Genomic DNA, 21347 nt, shown 5'->3' on the forward strand with positions numbered 1-21347 from the left:
TATTTGAATCTTGAATAAATCAAAACAGTGGAGCAAAAGGCACAATTGCACATCTTGAAACTTACTCTCCAATTAGAGGGATGGAATCTGGAAAGTACTTCTGGAAGAAATTCAGCACATCACTGCTGCTTAGAAGTTTTTCAAACTCTTCAAAGGGCATGAACAAAGTACATGTGAAAGATTTGTTCTGCAAGAAGAGGAAGCGTGTGAGAGAATATGTGGAGCCCTAACCTCAGGTTCTTGCTGTGGCCAAGGGGCACCTGGGAGGAATGTCCAGGCAGACAGGAAAGGCGTCCTTCCCAAACCTCATTCCCAGAGAAAAGCCCCACCAAGTCCCAGCTACTCCCCAGCTTCTCAGTTATTAGAATTTCTACATGGTAAACCTCAGCCATTTTCACCGAGCCAATACTACACTCCTTGGATTACTAATACGTTGGATTGAATAGTGGTTGGATTGAATTTCTTCCCACTTATTCCCTCTCTCTCTCCTTTTCAAACGGTGTTAAGAGGCACTGGGCATCAGTGTTGCTACCAAGGGAAAATAGACCAACTAGAGAAATACAGAGCCAGATATATAATGAAAAAAAAAATGTCTCTAGGGTCTAATGGAAGAACAGCCATGCTCTTTTTTGATAATGCATATTCCAATGTCCCAGAGACCTCAAAGACTGGAAGTCCTGCCTCATGTAGAACCCAAATCTCTTTGACTTTATTTGCACACCATTTCCTCGTACACCGTCTTGGGAGAGATGACAGGCACCACCATCCACAATCTATCGTTTATCATTTATATGTATTAAATCTCCTTTCCACTATAAATAATTGGAATTCCTTCAGGTTTTTCCTCAAGAACCCCAAAGTTGCAATGATGCAATCACTGAAGAGACTAAACAATAATGTTAGGTATACATATGCTAAGTACAAAAGAATTTAGGCATACATGCAAAATACGAAAGTATGTAGTGAAAAACATTAATTACAGATACAAATTATATTGGCAAATTCTGTATTACCATGTTAGGAAGTGCAATCATCATAAAGGTATTTCTAGGCCAAATATGCAGATAATTAGGTTCCATGGCATACTGTAGGGAAAAAGTATATTTATGTTTGATTAGGGCATTAATGCAGTACATCTATAAAACTGTTTCTGCTTATGTTATAATTGTTTCCATAGCAACTCAAATAGTATCATACACATGATGATAAGCACATCTACTGTTATTTTTTTTTTAATCTTTTTTAACGTTTATTTATCTTTGAGACAGAGAGAGACAGAGCATGAATGGGGGAGGGTCAGAGAGAGGGAGACACAGAATCTGAAACAGGCTCCAGGCTCTGAGCTGTCAGCACAGAGCCCGACGCGGGGCTCGAACTCATGGACCGCGAGATCATGACCTGAGCCGAAGTCAGCCGCTTAACCGACTGAGCCACCCAGGCGCCCCTCACCTACTGTTATTTAAAGTAGAAACTGGCGAGGCACCTGGGTGGTGTCAGTTGAGCGTCCAACTTCAGCTCAAGTCATGATCTCACTGTTCCTAAGTTTAAGCCCCACATCAGGCTCTCTACTGTCAGTAGAGCCTGCTTCGGATTCTCTGTCCTCCTGTCTCTCTGCCCCTCCCCCACTCACACTCTGTCTCAAAAAAATAAACATAAAAAAATAAATAAATAAAGTAGAAATGGTCTTAAAAATGTTTTCTGTCCTGACTTTACAAACTCATATAACTTAGGTGGTATCAGATATAGTTGATACCAGATATAATCAAGAATTAAGAACATACTGTGAGATGTTCTCTCTCTCTATTTCCATGCACACACACAAAAACACACCTATACACATACATATATATGGGCATGCTATATATGCATATACAAACTATGTATGTATATGTACATATATATGTGTGTGTAATATCTTTATACTTTATTTTTCACCTTACTTGAGGACTTATTTGTATAATGGAAAGGTCCTAAGTTTACAGTTCATGGGAAAAATAAAATTTTACAAACAAGCTTCTTATCACTTCTTTCCTACAGAAATCTGCTCTCTTTACTGACCCCGTGACAACCCAGTAAGAGCCTGAGTTTTGATTGTTTGGGCATATCTATCGACCTAAATTCTGAAGATTCCCGGGGGTATGATATACATAAGAACATGCAATCAATTTCCAACCATTCTGAGTTTGCATTACTTTTTACAAAGGTTGTGGAGCACCTGCCATGTGTGTCTCTTACATGGTAAAAACACATAAAGCACAGCCTAGGCTCCTAGCCAGCATTTTCACACTCTGTTGGAGTTATTTCTGTCTTTCTTCCTGGCTTTTGATCTCAGAGGCTCAAAGAAAGCTCAACACACAGACACAGAAATGAGTGAGTACATAACTGTCTGGCCTCAGGTTATGGCACAGGTGAATAGGCAGATGCTGAGGTAGAAGTATAGGAAATAAAAGCTGGGCAGGTAAGACATCTGTGGGGTTGAAGTGGTTAAAAGTATGGAAGGATTCATTGATTGGATAAGAAGAGAAGGACAGTGGCTTCTGGGCGGGGGTAAACTTGCTGAGCAAAGCAGAGGTGGCAGAAATGGACAGTGTTTTAGGGAGGGAATTTAGGAAGTGTGAGTAAGGGAGGGAGGGAGGAAGGGAGGGAGGAAAGGAAGTTAGTTTTCCTGAGATTATTTTGAGGACATATTAAAATGCTCCCATGCCTGGGTCCCATTGCTATGTCAAAACGGTGTTTCTTATTTAAAAGCAGAGAGTTTTATGCTAACTAACTTGGATGTAAATTAAAAAAAAATTAAATTAAAGCAGTGAGTTTTTGTTAACCAATAATTATCACTATTAAATATGAACACCTAGAAAATAAATGGCTATCTTAAATCTACATTAAAAGGCCTGATTCCACTGAAGTCTGGGACAATTTTTTTTAAATGTTTATTTATTTTTGAGACAGAGAGAGACAGAGCATGAATGGGGGTGGGTCAGAGAGAGAGGGAGACACAGAATCGGAAGCAGGCTCCAGGCTCTGAGCTGTCAGCACAGAGCCTGACACGGGGCTCGAACTCAGAGACCGTGAGATCATGACCTGAGTCAAAGTCGGAAGCTCAACCGACTGAGCCACCCAGGGGCCCCTAGTCTGGGACAATTTTTAACAGAATCCTATTATCTTGTAAAACTTAATTATCAGATCCTGGGCCATGAGAACAAAGTTCACCTGAAAAATGTAAAATTAGCACTTAAGAATTACTAAATACTTTTCTGACCAGGAGGAAGAACTAGGAAAACAATGATTTAGTGATATATTATAGATCTGACTGGCTCATACAATTTGGTATATACCTGGTATATAATAGCACTATCACAAATTGACTAGCTATGTTAGAGACGTGTGAATTTCAGATAGGATAAATTACATCTTAAAAATACCTTAAAAATAGATGTTCTTTATGTAACTCAAATTTAAATTAGTGCTATTTACTTATCTTTACCTATAAGCCAATATCCTTATTGCTTCTGTTGGTATTTTAACTTCCCTTAATAAGATTCTACATTTATTTGCTACGACAATATAAAACATAGCTATGATGTATTTGCCTCAAGCCCCATAGGTTTTAACCTGGGAACCAGGAAATGAGAAAACATGCAATGAAAATCTCTTTGCATTAGCTTGCTATTCATTTTATTTAATAATCATTACTTGGTATAATCATGAGTATAAGAACTCTGGATTGTCAGTATACAGAATGATTCCTGACCCACTTTTTTTCTACCAAGAAAAAAGAGAAAAATGACATTATTATGTCAGACAAATTCCCTCTGTGTTCCCAGTAGGGTAGCTGTAATTCCTCTTCTTTCCTGACCACTCAAGAAAGCATATCTTGAAGGCAAGGGAGAGAAGTGATGTTATTTTTTTTGATGTTTATTTATTTATTTTTGAGAGAGAGAGAGAGAGAATGCAAGCAGGGGAGGGGCAGAGAGAGAGGGAGACAGAATCCCAAGCAGGCTCCAGGTTGTCAGCACAGAGCTCAATGAGGGGCTCGAACCCACAAACTATGAGATCATGAGCTGGGCCAAAAGCAAGAGTCAGATGCTTAACTGACTGAGCCATCCAGGATCCCCAAAATTATATTAAAGGGATACTTGTACACCCAACTTATTATTCTTTGCAAAGGACTATAGCAGACCTCAGAACTCATCCAAATATGCTATTGAGAACAAGTGCACTAGAATATGCATCTTCACTAGTCCAAGGGGCAGGAGGGCTATGGGAAGAAGCCAAAGAAGGGAAAGGACTTACATCCCCATTCTTGGGTGGAATCGTCAGCTCCATGTACCCATGAGGAATGTACTGCTGGCTGTAATCAAAGCGTGGTTTCTTCATGAGGTGAGTTCTGACAGTTGAGTAGGCTCCATCACATCCTACAATGAGGTCATAAGTGGCATCTTTGGGAACTTTGTCAGATCTGAAAAATAAAATGAACCATCCAAAAAAAAAAATAATCTAGTGGTAAAAATGATGCTGTTCCTCTTCTTGGATATAAAAAGTAGCAACTCAAGGGGGCCCCTCCTCACTTGTACATATCTGATTTTGAGCTTAGAGTTGGTAGCTATAGAGTAAAGATGACAACCCTCACCTCTATGGTGGTGTTGCTCATGAGAATGAGAATAACACCACTACACCAATTAATAAGGACATGCCAGGCCAATGAAATGTGACTAAGGCTTGAGTCCCCTGCACAAAGGAAGAGTCTTGAGAAGAAGGCAGAGTGAGGGAAGGGATGGACCAGGGCAGAGATGGCACAGGAGTTGCCAGGAACAGTGTGTTTAGCGTGAGTGGAGGGTATTGGAAGACAAGCTCAAGAAAAGAGTACAATATGGGGAAGGAAGAGAGGGAGGAGAAGAAGAGAATTTTTAATGTTAAGACAAAAGGTTTAAATACATTCTTCTGGCAAAAGAGAAAATAACTTTTTCCATTGAGGGGATGGTGAATGAAGAGTGGTAATTTAGGAAAACTCATTTGGCACTGGAGGTATTGAACTAGAGGCAGAGTGCAGGGGGGAGGGGACAAGGAGAGGACAAGGTGATTGCAGTAGACTGCGTGTGCAAGTGTGAGAACCCAGGGACCATGGGCCTCAGAAGAAAGACATAGGCTCTGAAGCCAACCGGGGAGTAAGAAAGATGGGGCAGGGTCATAGATTTAATGGGAGAAAGTAAGGAAAAGGGCACACCAAGAATGATTCTAATTATTAACGGCATTAAGGAGGTCAGGACTGGACACGCTTGGAGAGAAATAGATGGTCAAGTTTTAAGATATGTTTGAAAGCATGGCAAGCAGTGCCTGTGAAGGTGTTTAACAGAACATTAACATGGATTAGTACTGAAAGAAGGATTGAGAGGGGAGACAGAGGCGTGGGCTAGGGAGGTTCATTTTAGCCAAGGGAATTTTTAAGTGGTGGTTGAGTGGACTGGGAATCCATGACATGTCCCAAGGATGGGACATGGAGCTAGGAACTTTAGAGGACATAGAGGCAGCCCAGGAGAGGCAAATAGTTTCCAGAAAGAGGAGAGGGAACACAGGGCAGAGAGCGTTTGAAGAGTGTGGCTACCAGTGTGGAACATGGTAGAATGCTGAGCCCGCACGAGAATCAAGAAGAGTCACTTGTGTTGGTATTCAGAAGTCATCCAAAGGCTGGTTTTTGATGTTTCTTTGAGTCCCTTTTAGTGATCATTTAAATCTTTCAAAGAAGCCAAAGAACAAAGTTTACTGATACAGTTCACTGCTCTAACCCTTCACCTCTGCAGTCAAGACCACTGATTACCCAAGCACTGTGATCCTTCCTTCCTCAGGATTACATTTCAACAGCCGGTGGCCAAAGTGCACCTTTGCATTGGGGTATTTCTCAACAGCTGAGGAGACAAAGAAAATGAGCAAATGGAAATGAAATTCCAATTCTTATTTCACTTAATGAAATTGAAATTGTTATTTCCTGAGAACAGTAATGATAGAGATGTTTATTCTTAAGACTGTAATAATGAATTAGCACAAAGTGGTAATTTGACAACTATTTGGCAAATGTTCTAGGATAATTTGGTAGTAAAAGAGATGAATACAAATCAACTATCCTCATCCGAAAAAATACAACTAATTCCATTATGCAAATTCTTACGTTACTGTGATGGTTGTCACCCTGGAAAAGAAGCATGCATCACATATTTTAAAATTTGCCTCTAATTTCTGATTCTGTGATTACAAATACTCAGCCAAACTCCTCTTCTCATGCTATGCTTCATTCTATATCTCTTTTTAGTAGTTCTCTAGACTTCTGAGTCAAGTCACAGATATAGATTTTGATACTAATTTCTTTTTGTGATCAAACACTGGAACACTGAGGGGAAAAAATGAGTAAGAAGATCTAAAACTTCTCAATAAATACAATCAAAGTATTCTGGTGCTTTTTTTTTTATTTTGCCTGTTAGCAATCTATAGAAATTAATGAATTATCATATTCTTGCCATAGCAGTAAAATATGATTTTTGCCCCTATTAATTCTCATGGATAGGAGATCTATAATTATAGGTTATTTACTGTTCTTAAAGCTACAAGTCAGATCTACTTACCTATGTTTAAGAAATCTTTTGACAAATAACTTTGGAGAAATCAGAATTTATCTGAACAACTAAGGATATCTTTTATAAACCCTAAATGTGTTTTAACTCTTGAAAAAATTAAATTAAATTACGTTTATTTTTTATTTAAGTGCACACTAATACATCCCAAAGAATTTTTCACAGAACACTAGTCCTGGAATATGCTCCCTAAAAAAACTGTTTTGTGGTCAGAGTGATTGGAAAAATGCTAACACTCTGACCTTCTAGGCTGTGCGGTCCTGGTCCTCAACCACATGTGGCTCAAGTCCTTGAAATGTGGCTAGTCCAAATGGAGATGTGTTGCACCCACTGGGTTTTGACAACTTAGTACCAAATAAAAAAGGTCTCATGCATCACTGTCTTCCATTGATGACCCATTGAAATGATTATATTTTGGATATAAATATATTGTTAAAATTAAGTTCACCTGTTTCTTTTTAGGCCTTTAAATGTGGTTAATATAAAATGTTAAATTGTACAAGTGGCTGGCCTTTGTGGCCAAATCTTGGACAGTGTTGCCCTAGAAAATCCATAATGCAGACTAGCTGAATAAAGGCCCTGAGAAATACTGTAAGAAAACTTTCAAAACTTGTTTCATGCAGGATTTATCAAACTTACTTGATTGCATGTCCTTTTCCTGCTTGCTTTACTTAACAATTATTAACAAACCCCTCCCTCCCGGCCCTGGACAGTGAACCATGAAACAATCCTACATGAGATGCAGGGGAATGATTTTGTTACCACACCTTCAGAGGGGAGGCTGTGCAGTCAGGAGGGACTGTTTGCACATGGAGCTGGCAGCTCACATGTTTGTGTAAAGGAAGGGCAGCTGTGTGAAAGAGTTTATATGCCAAACAACGTTTAGAGGTTGAGAGTCTGTTCGGCGGGGCCCGGGGGGGCGGGGGGGGGGGGAATGGGCTAAATGGGTGATGGGTATTAAGGAGGGCACTTGTGATGAGCACTGGGTATTTTATGCAACACTAAATACTCCTGAAACTAATATTACACTATATGTTAACTAACGAATTTAAATAAAAACTTGAAACTTATTAAAAAAAGATAAAATAAAAATAAAATAAATGAAATGAAAAAAAGAGAAAGTTCATGTACACTTTATTCACATATTTCTGGCATTTATGAAATTGCACACTGTGCAGAACGTTCCCAAGGAAAACCAGGTATGGGAGCTTCTGGTCTGTCCACCAAGATCAGCTCTTCCCAGGTTGTAGCTCCTACTGCTAGCAGATATTTCACGTGTAATATTGGAGGCACTGACTCTAGGAGATAAAGGTATGGACTTTGGAGTAACAGATCCAGTTCCAGCACAGACTCTACCACTTATTAGCAGTGTGGGCTGCTGTATGGGGAGCATGAGAAGCCTCCTCCCCTGTCAAACTGAGGGAAAAGGAGTTCCTGCCTCACAGAGCTGTTGGGAGGGTTATAAAAATCGATGCGCTATAGAGCATCTATAGAGTGCTCTATAGAGCACTTAACACACTTCCCGGGGTCTCAGTGAGTGCTCTCATTCTTAATAAATTCAGAGATACTCTAAAGAGATTGTCTTAGGTTGGCCATACCACTTTTTAAAAAGCTGTTTTGTGGCTTCTTGAGATCAATATCAGTATATCTAGCCACCTACCCCCCCCCCATCTACCCATCCAAAAGATGGTCTTGCAAATGTAAGTCAAGAAGTAAAATTAAGAAGAATATTGAGCCCTATTTCTGAAGTCCGTGGTGAATCAGCTAGAGTGATCTTCCCAGCACACCTCCTGCCAGCTCAATTCAATTCAACAGAAACACTGCAGAATCATTCTGGGTAGAAGGGTGGGGAGAAACACAGATAATCATGTAGAAACTCTGCTCTCCAGAACTCAGAGGCTGCTGGATTACAGAGAGGAGTTGATTTAAAAGATAGTATTGAGGAGGGCACCTTTTGGGATGAGCACTGGCTGCTGTATGGAAAATTTGACAATAAATTTCATACTTAAAAAATGTAAAAAAAGATAGAATTACTCAAGTGTTATGTTCTGCAGGGAATGAATCTAATTAGCACAAATACTGAAGAGGAGAAAAAGCTGTTATGGCCAAGGGCTACCTGGCAAGTGATTGCACTGATCATCCATGCTGCAAGTTTAATTTGCAATCCAGTGGCTTCTCCATTAATGGGTGTGTCTGTAACACATTACAGTCCTCAAGGTATGTTTTATGCCTTCCTCTTTTTCAACCTCCTACACCCTCTGCTATTTGGTTTCCTACAATTCCTACAAATTGGCCCCTGTGCTCTGGCTTTAAGTTCAGGGTTGGCTTTATGCACCCAGGGATTATCATAATACTCTGAAGACTGCAGCCCTCTTCAGCCTTCAACTACTGCTTTTTATCTTTCCATAGTGAAGAGCTAATCGTGTCTTTTTGCAAATCATTCGAGGGTATCTGTTGTTCCTCTAGTCCATGAGTTCTTCAGGGTGAACATTCATTCATTCCAGTGTTGAAAAGACAATAGGAATTCAACGTGTGTTGAACAAATGATTTTTATTTAGATCAGTGACAAGAGGAAAAAGAGATGCCAGAGGATGCATCACTACTACTTTTCAAGGACTTTGTATTGTACATAGCCTTGCCCTTAATAACCCATGAATAACCCATGAAAAGGAATAGTAAGCAAATCCCAGTGAATCACGTAACAGGGTTAGGCTTACGTGCTTTACTGAAAGTGACAACTGAATAAAGCATTGGACTTACCAGTCAACAGCTCCTTGTTCAGATTTTCTCTGCTTATAGAAAGAATATACTGCAAGAAAAATATAGTAGATACTGTTTACTTCTGAAGAATAGACAAATATTATTCATTATTATTCATTATTATTCACATTATTCATTATTATTCATTCAGCAATAGGAAATACTTAGCAGAAGTTTGCAAACTTAGTTTTATAACCATTTAGCTAATTAGCCTTTTAAAAATAAACACTTTAACCAAATACATATAAAACAATGTTCAAGTTACAACTTTGGCTTTTTCAAGGTTTGATATTATAAAAACCAAATCCTTCTTTTATAGCAAAAATGTTATTTTTACTAAGGTAGTTTTAACAACATCTTATATTTTCATCTTAGATCTACAAATTGATGTGTTAGAAAAACTTCAGTAATGATAGCGACGTTGGAATAAATGTGGTATTTCCTAAAGAGACTACCTGGAAGGCATTCATTAAATGTGAAAGGAATGTGTGTTGGGGGGGATGGTAATGGTGAGGAAATTGTGCACAGAAGCAGGGTCAGCCCTCCCTGGGACATGTGTTCTTTATTTCTGACTTTATAGGACAATTAAACAGGGCCGCCTGTTCCAAAAGGCACAGTGGGCACAATGCCCAGGGTCCACATACTTTTAGGGGTTCACGAAAATGTTTTAATTTTAGTTTATACTGAAATTAGAAGAAAAAAAAATAAATGTAATGAATCTATGAGAATGAATACAGCCTGGGTTATTTTATTTTTATTTATTTTTTTAATGTTTATTCATTTTTGAGAGACAGAGACAGAGCATGAGAAGGTGAGGGGTAGGGAGAGGGAGACAGAATCTGAAGCAGGCTCCAGGCTCTGAGCTGTCAGCACAGAGCCTGACGTGGGGCTCAAACCCACAGACCATGAGTTCATGACCTGAGCCAAAGTTGGATGCTTAACTGACTGAGCCACCCTGGCACCCCAGCCTGGGTTATTTTCATCTTTATACCAATGCCCTCCTAAAATCTAATTTTTAATATTTATTGTTTCAGAGGGAGAGGGACCCACAAAGGCGAAAGTGCCCACCTAGGGCCCGTGAAAGTCATAATACAACCTCACACTTCAGGGTGAACCTATTCTTTAAAACTTTAAAGCATATGTTTCCCAAATTTTGAAACATCACATCATTTCATACAAATATGCTCATTTTATAAATCTTCACCTCATCCCAAAGTAGACATTTAATATTAACAGTGAACCCTACAGTTGGTGTAAAAACAATTCAGTCATGCTACAGAGGCAATGACTGAAGAGGGGCTTCCTGTGTCTTTGCTATGAATTAAAATGAACAGGACTTCATTCTCTGCCTCTTTTGTTCTGTTTTCCAGTCTTCTGTGTCATTAATGACCTAATTTCAATGGAAACCACACTTGCCATTCAAAATATGTTTGGAAACATTTAAATTAGGGAAACTCATATATGGAGGGAAACTATTCTTTCCTTATCAGTGGCCAGGCTTGGTTGACATCTGCATCATTTGGGAACTGATACACACATGGGTCCTGTGGAGAGTCCCTGTCCTTCTACCCGGCATCTGCAGGCGAAAGTTAGAGCCCCCCCCATCAAGCCCCACTTCTCCAATGCCTATTCTAAAAAGTTGGTCTTATGAAGAAAAAATAAGAACAAACAAGTCTTCACCATACATGTTAATCAAATTATAGCGTTGTTCACCTTGAACTTATATAGTGATGAACATCCATTGTTTCTCAATAAGACTGGTGGGGGGTGGGGGGGAACTGCATCTCTGGTGAAGGCTACAAAGAAATAGTTCTCATAGTCCAGCTCCACATTTTCTATCTGGATAGCTTTATTGAACTTATTTATCACAACAATGATAAAAACAAAAAAGAACTCTGGTTGTCAGCTGGCAGCCATAAATTTCAAATAGCTCGAATGACTACAATTTAGTCTATTTTGTGAGTCAGTATTCAACTGTCCTTACTCATCATATTGCATTTTAAAAAATCCTATGTATTCTTCCTAGACATATAGTAGAGTAATTATAAATGAATTCAACATTAATCCAAGACTGAAACTGGCTTCTGTCTGTTGCTGCTTAGTGACTCAGTTGTATTTTACAGACCAGGTTGTTTCAAACGAACCTTCACAAATGTCCTTAATAAAATACAACAGTGATTAAAAAAAGAAGAAACAAGTCAGGAAGTATTAAGAGGTCCTTGTAACCAAAACATTAACAATGAAACCTAAAGGAAGTTTGATAATCTCCTTTGGAGATTTGTAGAACAAGAGTTGCAGTGCTGACTTTTTCAAATATTTTAGAAAAACATGTTTACACCCTATATCCTGAAAGCCTGTAAAAGGGAATGTTTTCTACTAAGGGGGCTCTATTCCTCTATTTGGGGCATAGGAACTGGGGAGCTAGGGGAGGTGGGGGGGGGAATGGGAGAAATAGGTGAAGGGGATTAAGAATACACTTATCCTGATGGGCACCTAGTAGTATATGGAAGTGTTGAATCACTATCGTGTGCACCCGAAAGGAATATAACACTGTATGTTAACTACACTGGAATTAAAATAAAATTAAAAAAATTTTTTCTCTGCATCATTAAAAAAATTGGGGAGCTCTGACCTGCTCTGTATGTCAGAGAATATTTTGATAGTTCCCAGGACAATTTGGGAGGGAGATGGCTGGAATGAGCAAGACTGGAAGAGTCTGGACCCTGCCAGGGAGGAAAGGCAGAGAATACAACAGCTGGAGGAAGGAGGCTCAGAGAAGGTTGATGCCAACAGAAGATGGGCTGCCTGGGGATTTGCAGAAATCCTGGGGTCATGGGGAGGGCTTTTGACTTCCACAGGCTGTGGAATTGAGTGATTCAAGGCAATTTTATGTAGTTCTTAAAGGAGGCCCCATGTTCAACCCTGTCTTAAGAGTAATGATGCAAACCAAAGAAAGAAAGGTGGCTGCAAATTTAGCACTGACTGAGTTCTTAAGAATTGAGAATGACAGGACCGTGGGTGAGTGATCACTTCCTGCTTCTTCTGTGTTGAAGGTCCCATATGGTAACTCCCACCAACACCTTCACCCTCTTGGGCACCAGTAGAAATGAAGCTGTCCCACCCCCACTCCAGTGCTGGGGGTAAGAAACTCAGTTTGGTGCTCAGGTCCACTTCCCTCTGCTCATCTAATGTTCCGATATTCTGAACCATATTTTATTCCTCTGTCTACTCATACTTTGTTGGCTCAGTCTCTGGGGAGGGAATGATGTCAGAATTGGCCTTCTTAGCTAACTCCCTGTGAATCCAAGACAAAGGTAGGGATGATTACTGTGGTCACTCTCAATTTAGCAAAAGCAATAATACAACTTAGCAATACTGCCCAGCACTCCTGGGAGCGCCTCCTACACCTATGTTGCACTGGCCACTGTCCATGAGGACACCTGCCCTGTGCCTCCCTTGATGTTGACCTCATGTACTCATGCAGGCTGTCTCATCATCCGTAAAACAAGGTGGTTGGATTCAACGAATCCAAGGTTGCTGATCACGCTATGATTCTGTAATGCGAAAGTGCATCACAAGTGTTCTTACCCAATACACACTGGGCACTTAAACATTTATATATTTTTAGAGTTCTTGTCTCACCCAACTTCCGTCCATAGACGGATGCTCCTTTAATTGGGAGAACACTATTTTGCTGTCGATTTAATATTTAAACAAAATGTCCGCCTCAATCCTCGCTTTTTCCGTGAGGTCTTCTCGGAAAACTGAAGCTTCTTCCCTCTCCAAATCATACAGCTGAGCACTCCATCTCTCAGAAGAGTTCTTTTTGCAAGAACTTGATTACCGTCTGTCCTCAATGCTTACAAGCTCCTCTCCCAGTCCTCAGTAACCAGCACTAGCACGCAGTATGGAACACAGAAGAGTTAGTGTTTATGACAGGATACGTTTAGTAGGTATAGCTTACCCTTGACTGGTATGTGTGAACCTTGTGTTCCTTTCCTACAACGCCAAGCCCAGCTTGGAGCCACTTGAACAGGACATGTTAATTATCCAAAACTGTTTATCTGATCAGGGATGATCAGTGGATCTTCTTCCCCTTCTTTCTCCTGCCTGGCTCATACATTAAGACTCTGTACCTATGTTTTTACCATGCCAAAAATAAGCAGGTTACTATTTAAAAAAAAAATTTTTTTTTAACGTTTATTTATTTTTGAGACAGAGAGAGACAGAGCATGAACAGGGGAGGGTCAGAGAGAGGGAGACACAGAATCTGAAACAGGCTCCAGGTTCTGAGCTGTCAGCACAGAGCCCGACGTGGGGCTCGAACCCACGGACCGTGAGATCATGACCTGAGCCGAAGTCAGACGCTTAACCGACTGAGCCACCCAGGCGCCCCAGGTTACTACTTTAGAAAGTCACTAAATGGAAAAAAATGGATCTTTCCCCACTCCCTCCCATCTCCCATAGGCCCTTAGTTGTTGGAATGTTTTACTTTCTGCCACTTTTTAAATAAATGTTATCGAGTAGAACACACATGATATAACATTTACCATTTTAACCCCTTTTTAAGTACACAGTTCAGTGGCATTAAATACCTTCACACTGTGTATGGGCATCAGCAACATCCATCCACAGAAATCTTCGTCTTATAAGACTGAAACTCTCTACACATTAAGCAATGGCTCCCCATTTCTCCCTCCCTCCAGGCCCTGGCAACCACCATTCTACTTTCTGTTTCTATGAATTTAACTACTCTGGATACCTCACATAAGTGTAATTTGGCATTTGTCCTTTTGTGAATGGCTTATTTTACTTAGTGTAAAGTCCCCTCCGGTTTCAACCATGTTGTAGCAGGTGTCACAATCTTTTTTTTTAAGGCCAAATAGTATTCCAGTGTATGTTGTATAGAAAACCTCCCCTTCTCCTCTGGTGAATGTCTTCTTTCCTCCCACTTAACTACCACATGCACAACACTCTGACACCAGATGTGTTTCGCGGGGTGGGGAGAGGGGGGAGATTCCTCCACCAGGCCATTTCTCAGTGACACAAGCTGGCTGTCCCACAATTTAATCACTCTGACACTATCTGCCTGGATAGCCTCAGATCCTAAAGGTTAGGGTTCAGTGCCATGAGATTGTACCCCCCACTCCCCCACACGCACTTCAAATGCCAATGGCAATACAGTTTGCAACTGGGCTTCTAACCAGTCAGCTGTAAGTTAGATGTTCCCACGAGCCCCTCTTCAGTTTCAATTAATTTGCTAGGGCAGCTCGCAGAACTCAGGAAAACAGTAGACTTACTGTTTAAAGGGTACAGATAAACATCTAGATGGAAAAACGTGTAGGGCAAGATATGTGTTTGCCCTCTGTGGGTGAGCCATCTCCAAGTACCTCCTTGTGTTCATGAACCTGGAAGCTCTCTGAACCCCATACTTTTGGGATTTTTGTGGCATCTTCATCACATGGGCATGTTGGATCATTAACTCCACTTCCAGCCCCTCTCCCCTCTCTTCGGATGGGTGGGGCTGAAAATTCCAAACTTCCAATTAAGGCTTGGTCTTTCTGGTGACCAGCCCCCATCCAGGAGCCCACAGAGAGTTACCTCATTAGAACAAAAGACACTCTTATCACCCAGGAAATTCCAAGGGATTTAGGAGCTCTGGATTAGGAATTACAATCAAAGACCAAATATTAGAAGAAAAGATCTCCTAGTGCTCTTATCACTTAGGAAATTACAAGAGTTTTAGGAGTTCTGTGCCAGGAACAAGGGGTAGAAACCAATATAGATTTTTTTATTATCTTACATACATGGACACCGCATTTTGTTTCTCCATTGATGGACATTTGGGTAACTTTCACTTTTTGGCTATTATAAGTAATGCTACTATGAACATGAGTGTTCAAATATCTCTTCAATTCCCTGCTTTCAGTTCTTTTGGATACATACCCAGAAGAGAAACTGCTGGATCATATGGGAAATTCTATTTTTAATTTTTGGAGGAATGGCTACACTGTTTTCCATAGTGGCTGCAGCATTTTATATTCCTACCAACAGTGCGCAGGCATTCCAACTTCTCTACATCCTTTCCAGTACTTGTTATTTTCTGTTTTCATTCTTGTTTTCTGAGAGTAGCATCCTAACGGGTGTGAGGTGCTTCAGCCACTTGTACCATCACAAGAGCCACACAGACTTTGTTCCCATGAGCACATGTGCTTTATCTCTTGCTGCCCAGAATGTGGTCCATGGAGCAGCAGCATGGACACCACTTGGGTGTGTTTGGAATGCATCATCTCTACCTTCACTCTAGCCCTACAGAATCAGACTCCACACTTTAACAAGATCCCAGAGGAGTCTGAGAATCGCTAATCCACCTGCAGTGGGAGCTCTGTGGGAGCTCAGAGACTCAAAGAATATAAACTTCATTTGGGCTCTGCCTTTAATAAAATAAGGCCTTGTTGGAAAATCAAGTTGGAGTTTTTCTCTGGTTGATAGCTGTTTGGTACACTCATTCTGTCTCAAAGAAACAAACTTGGAAGGTATAAATATTAGATAAAAATACATACTTTCCCCACTCCGTGTGTTACTATGTAAAGATAATAGAAACACAAAGCAGAATAATGGATTTTCTTTTGTAAACTTGATTTCACCATCTGGCCTCTGTTGTTTTAGAAATTATATAGCACTAAACACATTTTTGGTTCATTCTCTAAATTCCATTACAGTTAAATTTAGGGCAAGAGAGTCAGTTTGGAGAAGGTAACAACAGTGTAAAACCCTCTAGAGTTGTTCTTGCATTTTATGCTTGACAATAAATACATAGTAATCTTCTCTGTGTAACTGAAAGGAGATGGGAGAGAAAGGGTGTCCCAGGCCAACATGAACAATGCGTAGAGGCAAAGGGCCTAATAGTGATGACAATGTAACTTACTTCTATTGAATGGTTATTAGAAATGGAGCCCTGTTGTAAGCATCTCATCTCCTATGGATTAACTTATTAACTAGTGTATGTGTCCAAATTGCAGACCGACACAGGCAATGTCAAAGACAGATCTAGAGACAGGAAGGGCCAATAAGCAAGGGTCAAGTTCCAGACATTAGACTCCACTGTAAGTAAACATTATCTTCAGGGTAAACCAACCTGTGACTTGGTCCCATAGGGAACTGCAGACTTTTTTCCTGAAAGAGAGTGAATCATTCTTGCTCTCATGGGAATACCTTGGGCTACAATCTGAAATAAACCAAGAAATATCAATTTCAATTAGCATAATATGGCATCATAGAATAAGACAGATATCGGTTTTAAAATGTGAGTTTTCAAATATTTTCAAAAAATTAAAAAAATAGTGCAAAGAGCCGTGGAAGCATGGTGTTGTAGAAACTTAAGGAAAGCTATGTTCCTGCAGAACTTAATTTTTGATTTTTTTAACCTTTAGCTTTTGGAATCGACTTAACTTTTATCTGGTCTAAATCACATATTACAATTAAGGAAAATGGGTCAGTGTCAGAGAGGCTGAGTGATTTTCTCATGATCACAAAACAGAGCAATGCATGAGGAGTAAAACCCAGGACTCCCAAAACCCCATGCAAGGTATTTTCCCACACACGTATCTGAGGAAACTGGAAATAGAACTGACATCCATACTGGTTTATATGATCATTGAAAAGGCACTTTGTCAGCAAAAGTATAGCAGAAAAATATATTACTTCTGTTCATATTTCCAAGCTACTGCTAGACAGTGAGAAGTTTGGCAACGCTGAGCCTACATGAGGACCCACAATTCTTATCCAAACCCTTGAGGGCACATCAGTTTCAGGATTTTAAAGTTTTCAAATTTTAGATGGGTAATTCTAAGGATATCACATAACACCCAGTGGACGCTGAGGCGTCACCCCAAAACAGAGCACAAATATCTGTAGCAAAACATATTCACACTAACCAAGATTTTTTTTTTAAGCCATAAAAAGCGTCACATCTGGTCAGGTTTGCTGCTGAATCAGTGATGAGAAGCTTTCTGTTTCCAGAGCTCTTTGGAGTACAGAATTGTGGGTAAGAGATTATGGACTTGTATGGTCAAAAGAATGAGGTTTGTAGGCCGGCCTCCTGTCATCCTGGATGCTACCTCAGGTCACGCTTCCTGCAGGCTGAGACCCACCATTGGACTGCAAACCCAGTGTCGGAAGAGATCATCAGGGAGAGTCACAGGATCCCCCTGCCCTCATCATGCCCCAGTTCCCCAGGCTGCCCCAAGTGTCCAATGTTCACCCTCCTGCCAAATTTAGAAGTTGGAAAACCTTTGTAGACTGAGTTTCCATGCAAAGGTTCTTGACATTAATTGGTGCTTTGAGCCTGGATGAAATCAAGAGCATGCAATTGTTGGAAAACAGCAGGTATTATCTTTTACAAGGAAAATACATTAACAAGGTACCTGATCTTCCAGGCCGATGGCGTGCAAGGCTTGCCGTCCTCTATAAGAAAGGGCCAAGTTAATGCTTCTTCCACGTGCAAATTTAGCCACTCGGAGATCTAAGACATTGAAAGTAGACTCTGTATTACACGCAGTTCATTATTATCTTAGGACAGAGTGAGCAGATAGCACCTGAATAACTGGTGCATTCAGGACCAAGTTAAAAGACCTTGTTAACTCCTTTAAAGAAAACACTAACAGTAGTAATTTTGTATTAAGTTAAATTTAGATAGTTGAGGTTAAAAAAAATGAAGTTCCTCTTTCTAAAAAAAAATTTTCTTTTTAAAATGTAAAGGAATGGAAATGCAAGCTGATGAAGCCACTCTGGAAAACAGTGTGGAGTTTCCTCAAAAAACAAAAATAGAACTACCCTACAACCCAGCAATTGCACTACTAGGCATTTATCCAAGGGATACAGGTGTGCTGCTTCGAAGGGACACATGCACCCCCATGTTTATAGCAGCACTATCAACAATAGCCAAAGTATGGAAAGAGCCCACATGTCTATTGATGGGTGAATGGATAAAGAAGATGTGGTATATATATACAATGGAGTATTACTCGGCAATCAAAAAGATGAAATCTTGCCATTTGCAACTTCGTGGATGGAACTGGGGGGTATTATGCTATGTGAAATTAGTAGTCAGAGAAAGACAAAAATCATATGACTTCACTCATATGAGGACTTTTAGAGACAAAACAGATTAACATAAGGGAAGGGAAACAAAAATAATATAAAAACAGGGAGGGGGACAAAACAAAAGAGACTCATACATATGGAGAACAAACTGAGGGTTACGGGAGGGGTTGTGGGAGGGGGGATGGGCTAAATGGGTAAGGGGCACTAAGGAATCTACTCCTGAAATCATTGTTGTACTATATACTAACTAATTTGGATGTAAATTAAAAATTAAAAAATTTTAAAAAATAAAAAATAAAATTAAAAAAATAAAAATAAAAAAAATAAAATACCTATAAGGACACACACACACACACACACACACAAAGGAAAGAGAAAGATGATAGAGGAATGTTTTACAGTGGAAATCTTTTTCTTGCTATTCTGAAATACCACTGATATACAATGGTTATATCAGTAAAAGAAAATGTAAAGAGAAAGAGGTCAGAGAATCAGAACCACATCTCACAATTTTCAGTAATGTCTTACCTTCCCTAGCTTCATATACATCAACTTGGAAATTCCTCTTTGCAAGGAAGCATGCATTTAATGATCCAACCTAGGAATTAAAGCAAGGTTTTTCATATTTTTATCTGACGTCACAAATATAGGGAATTTTTACTGGTAAAATGCAGCATCATGTGTCATTGTATTTGTACTGTATTTGGCTGTCACGTCGATTTATTCAGTCACTACGAGAAAGCACCATTGGAAAAATAGTGGGATTAACTCAGGATTAAACGGTATCATTTCAAGAGGTAGCTTTGGTGTTTTGTTTTTTTTTTAATTTTTATAGTGAGATATAGTTTTCATACATAAAGATCTTAAAACGTGTACAGTTTACAGAATAGTTAGAAAGCAAACATCCATATAACCACCACTCCACCCATCCATACCTCCCCCACCTGCTCTCCAATTAAGATTCCCAGCCTTTCACCTATGAGTAAATGTTATTCTGACTTTTGTAATAACCCATCCTTGCTTCCTTATAGTTTTACCACTTAGGTATATATCCCAAGGCAGGATAGTTTAATTTTGTCTGCATTTGAATCACATAATTAGAATCACACTTATGTATCTTTTCTTCTTTAACTCAACATAATGCTTCTGAGATTCGTCTATACAGCTGCACGTAAACTCCAGGTCACCCACTTTCATTACTGTATGATTCTTCATTGCCTGAACATCTCACAGATTATTTAGCTGTTCTACTGTTGAAGGACATTTGAGCTGTTTCTGCTCTGGGAATATTTTTTCCCAGTTTTTTTCAAGTTTATTATTTTTTGAGAAAGAGAGAGTGAGAGCAGGGGAGAGGCAGAGAGAGAAAGAGAGAGAGAGGGGAAATCTCAAGCAGGCTCTGCACTGTCAGCCCAGAGCCCAATGTGGGGCTTGAACTCATAAAACTGTGAGATCATGACCTGAGCCGAAATCAAGAGTCGGGTGCTTAACTGACTGTGCCACCCAGGCACCCCTATTTTAATCCAGTTTTATTGCAATATAATTAACATATAACATTGTATAAATTTAACATACACAACATAATGATTTGATAAGTGTATACATTGTGAAATGATGGCCCAGGAATATTATTAACAATGCTGCAAAGAACATTTTTGTACATGTATTCTGGCACAGAGGTGCATAAATTTTCTGCAGGGTTCATACACAAAAGTGGGATTCCTGGTCAAAGGTTTATGTATCGTCACCTTTATTGTGTCAAACTGTTTCGAAATTTTGTACCAGTGTGTTTTCTCAACAGCAGTTTCTGACAGTCTATTTTTGCCAGCACTTGGTGTTCTCAAACTTTTAAATCTTCTGGTGAATGGGTAAGATAGGAAAGCACTTGGTTTTGATCTGCATATGACTGACTGCTAGAAAGGTCAAACTCCTTTTCATATACTGACTGGCTGTTCGGATCTCTTCCATAAAGTGCCTGTTTAAGCCTCTAGCCTATTTTCTATTGGATTATCTGTCTTTTTTTCCTACAGATAACTTGAGTTATTCATAGATCTGAGTACAGTCTTCATCATTTTTAACTGTTGCAAATGTCTTCTTGCATTCTGTGGCTTCCCTTTTAAACTTTATAATATCTTTAAAGAATTTTTTTATTACTGAAGTATGATGACATATTGTTCTATTCATTTCAAGTGTGAGACTCTACAGTGGCTTTTAAAAAGGAGTTCTTTATTTTAATGCAGTCACCTTTATCCATCTTTGACATTATTAATAATGCATTTGGTATCTTGTTTAAGAAATGTTTTCCTACTTTGAGATTATGAAGAATTTTTTGTCTGTTGTCTTCTCAAGACTTTATAGTGTTGCCTTCTGACAGCTTTATGTAGGTTATAGCAATTTATTTACCGCCTCATTGCTAACAACTTATATTTCGTAAGATCATCCATATTCAATGATCACACTAGAATTTTCAGCAACATTGAATGTTGTTAACTAACTCTCTTGTTGACACCCTAACCTTCCTTTGTTTTCCAGTTGTCTTCATACATCTCTGGCCATTCCTTCTTTTTCTCTTTCATCCTTGCAAGGAAAGACCGTCAAACATTGGAGTTTCTCAAGCTTCCAGCCTAGTCCATTATCCACATCCATGGGGATTCAAAGACTTTCATCTCTTACCCAGATCTCCTTCTTGAGCTCATGCATACAATGTTTCATTGCTGAAGCCTCCTAAATACCTCCAAGCACCTCAGAATCAATGGCTCCAAACTGAAACTTGTGATTTTGCCCTGCATTGTGTCAATTCTCTCCACATATTCCTATGTAAATGAATGATATCCATTTATCCTATCCATCTAGTTACTCAGA

General features: G+C 39.5%; 1 protein-coding gene across 1 annotated transcript in view; it reads right to left on the bottom strand.

The window, feature by feature from the left end:
* The window catches only part of KMO (kynurenine 3-monooxygenase), a 37438-nt gene extending 16307 nt beyond the window's left edge, over window positions 1-21131 (bottom strand). Inside the window, 9 exon segments of the mRNA XM_042926267.1 lie at window positions 66-187; window positions 1014-1085; window positions 4294-4459; window positions 5816-5903; window positions 9384-9432; window positions 16522-16611; window positions 17810-17907; window positions 19017-19086; window positions 21030-21131. Of these exon segments, the coding sequence (XP_042782201.1) occupies window positions 66-187; window positions 1014-1085; window positions 4294-4459; window positions 5816-5903; window positions 9384-9432; window positions 16522-16611; window positions 17810-17907; window positions 19017-19086; window positions 21030-21131 (857 nt within the window).
* Window positions 21132-21347: the final 216 nt, after the last annotated feature.

Source organism: Panthera leo, chromosome F3 (genome assembly GCF_018350215.1).
Source record: "Panthera leo isolate Ple1 chromosome F3, P.leo_Ple1_pat1.1, whole genome shotgun sequence".
NCBI lineage: Eukaryota > Metazoa > Chordata > Mammalia > Carnivora > Felidae > Panthera > Panthera leo.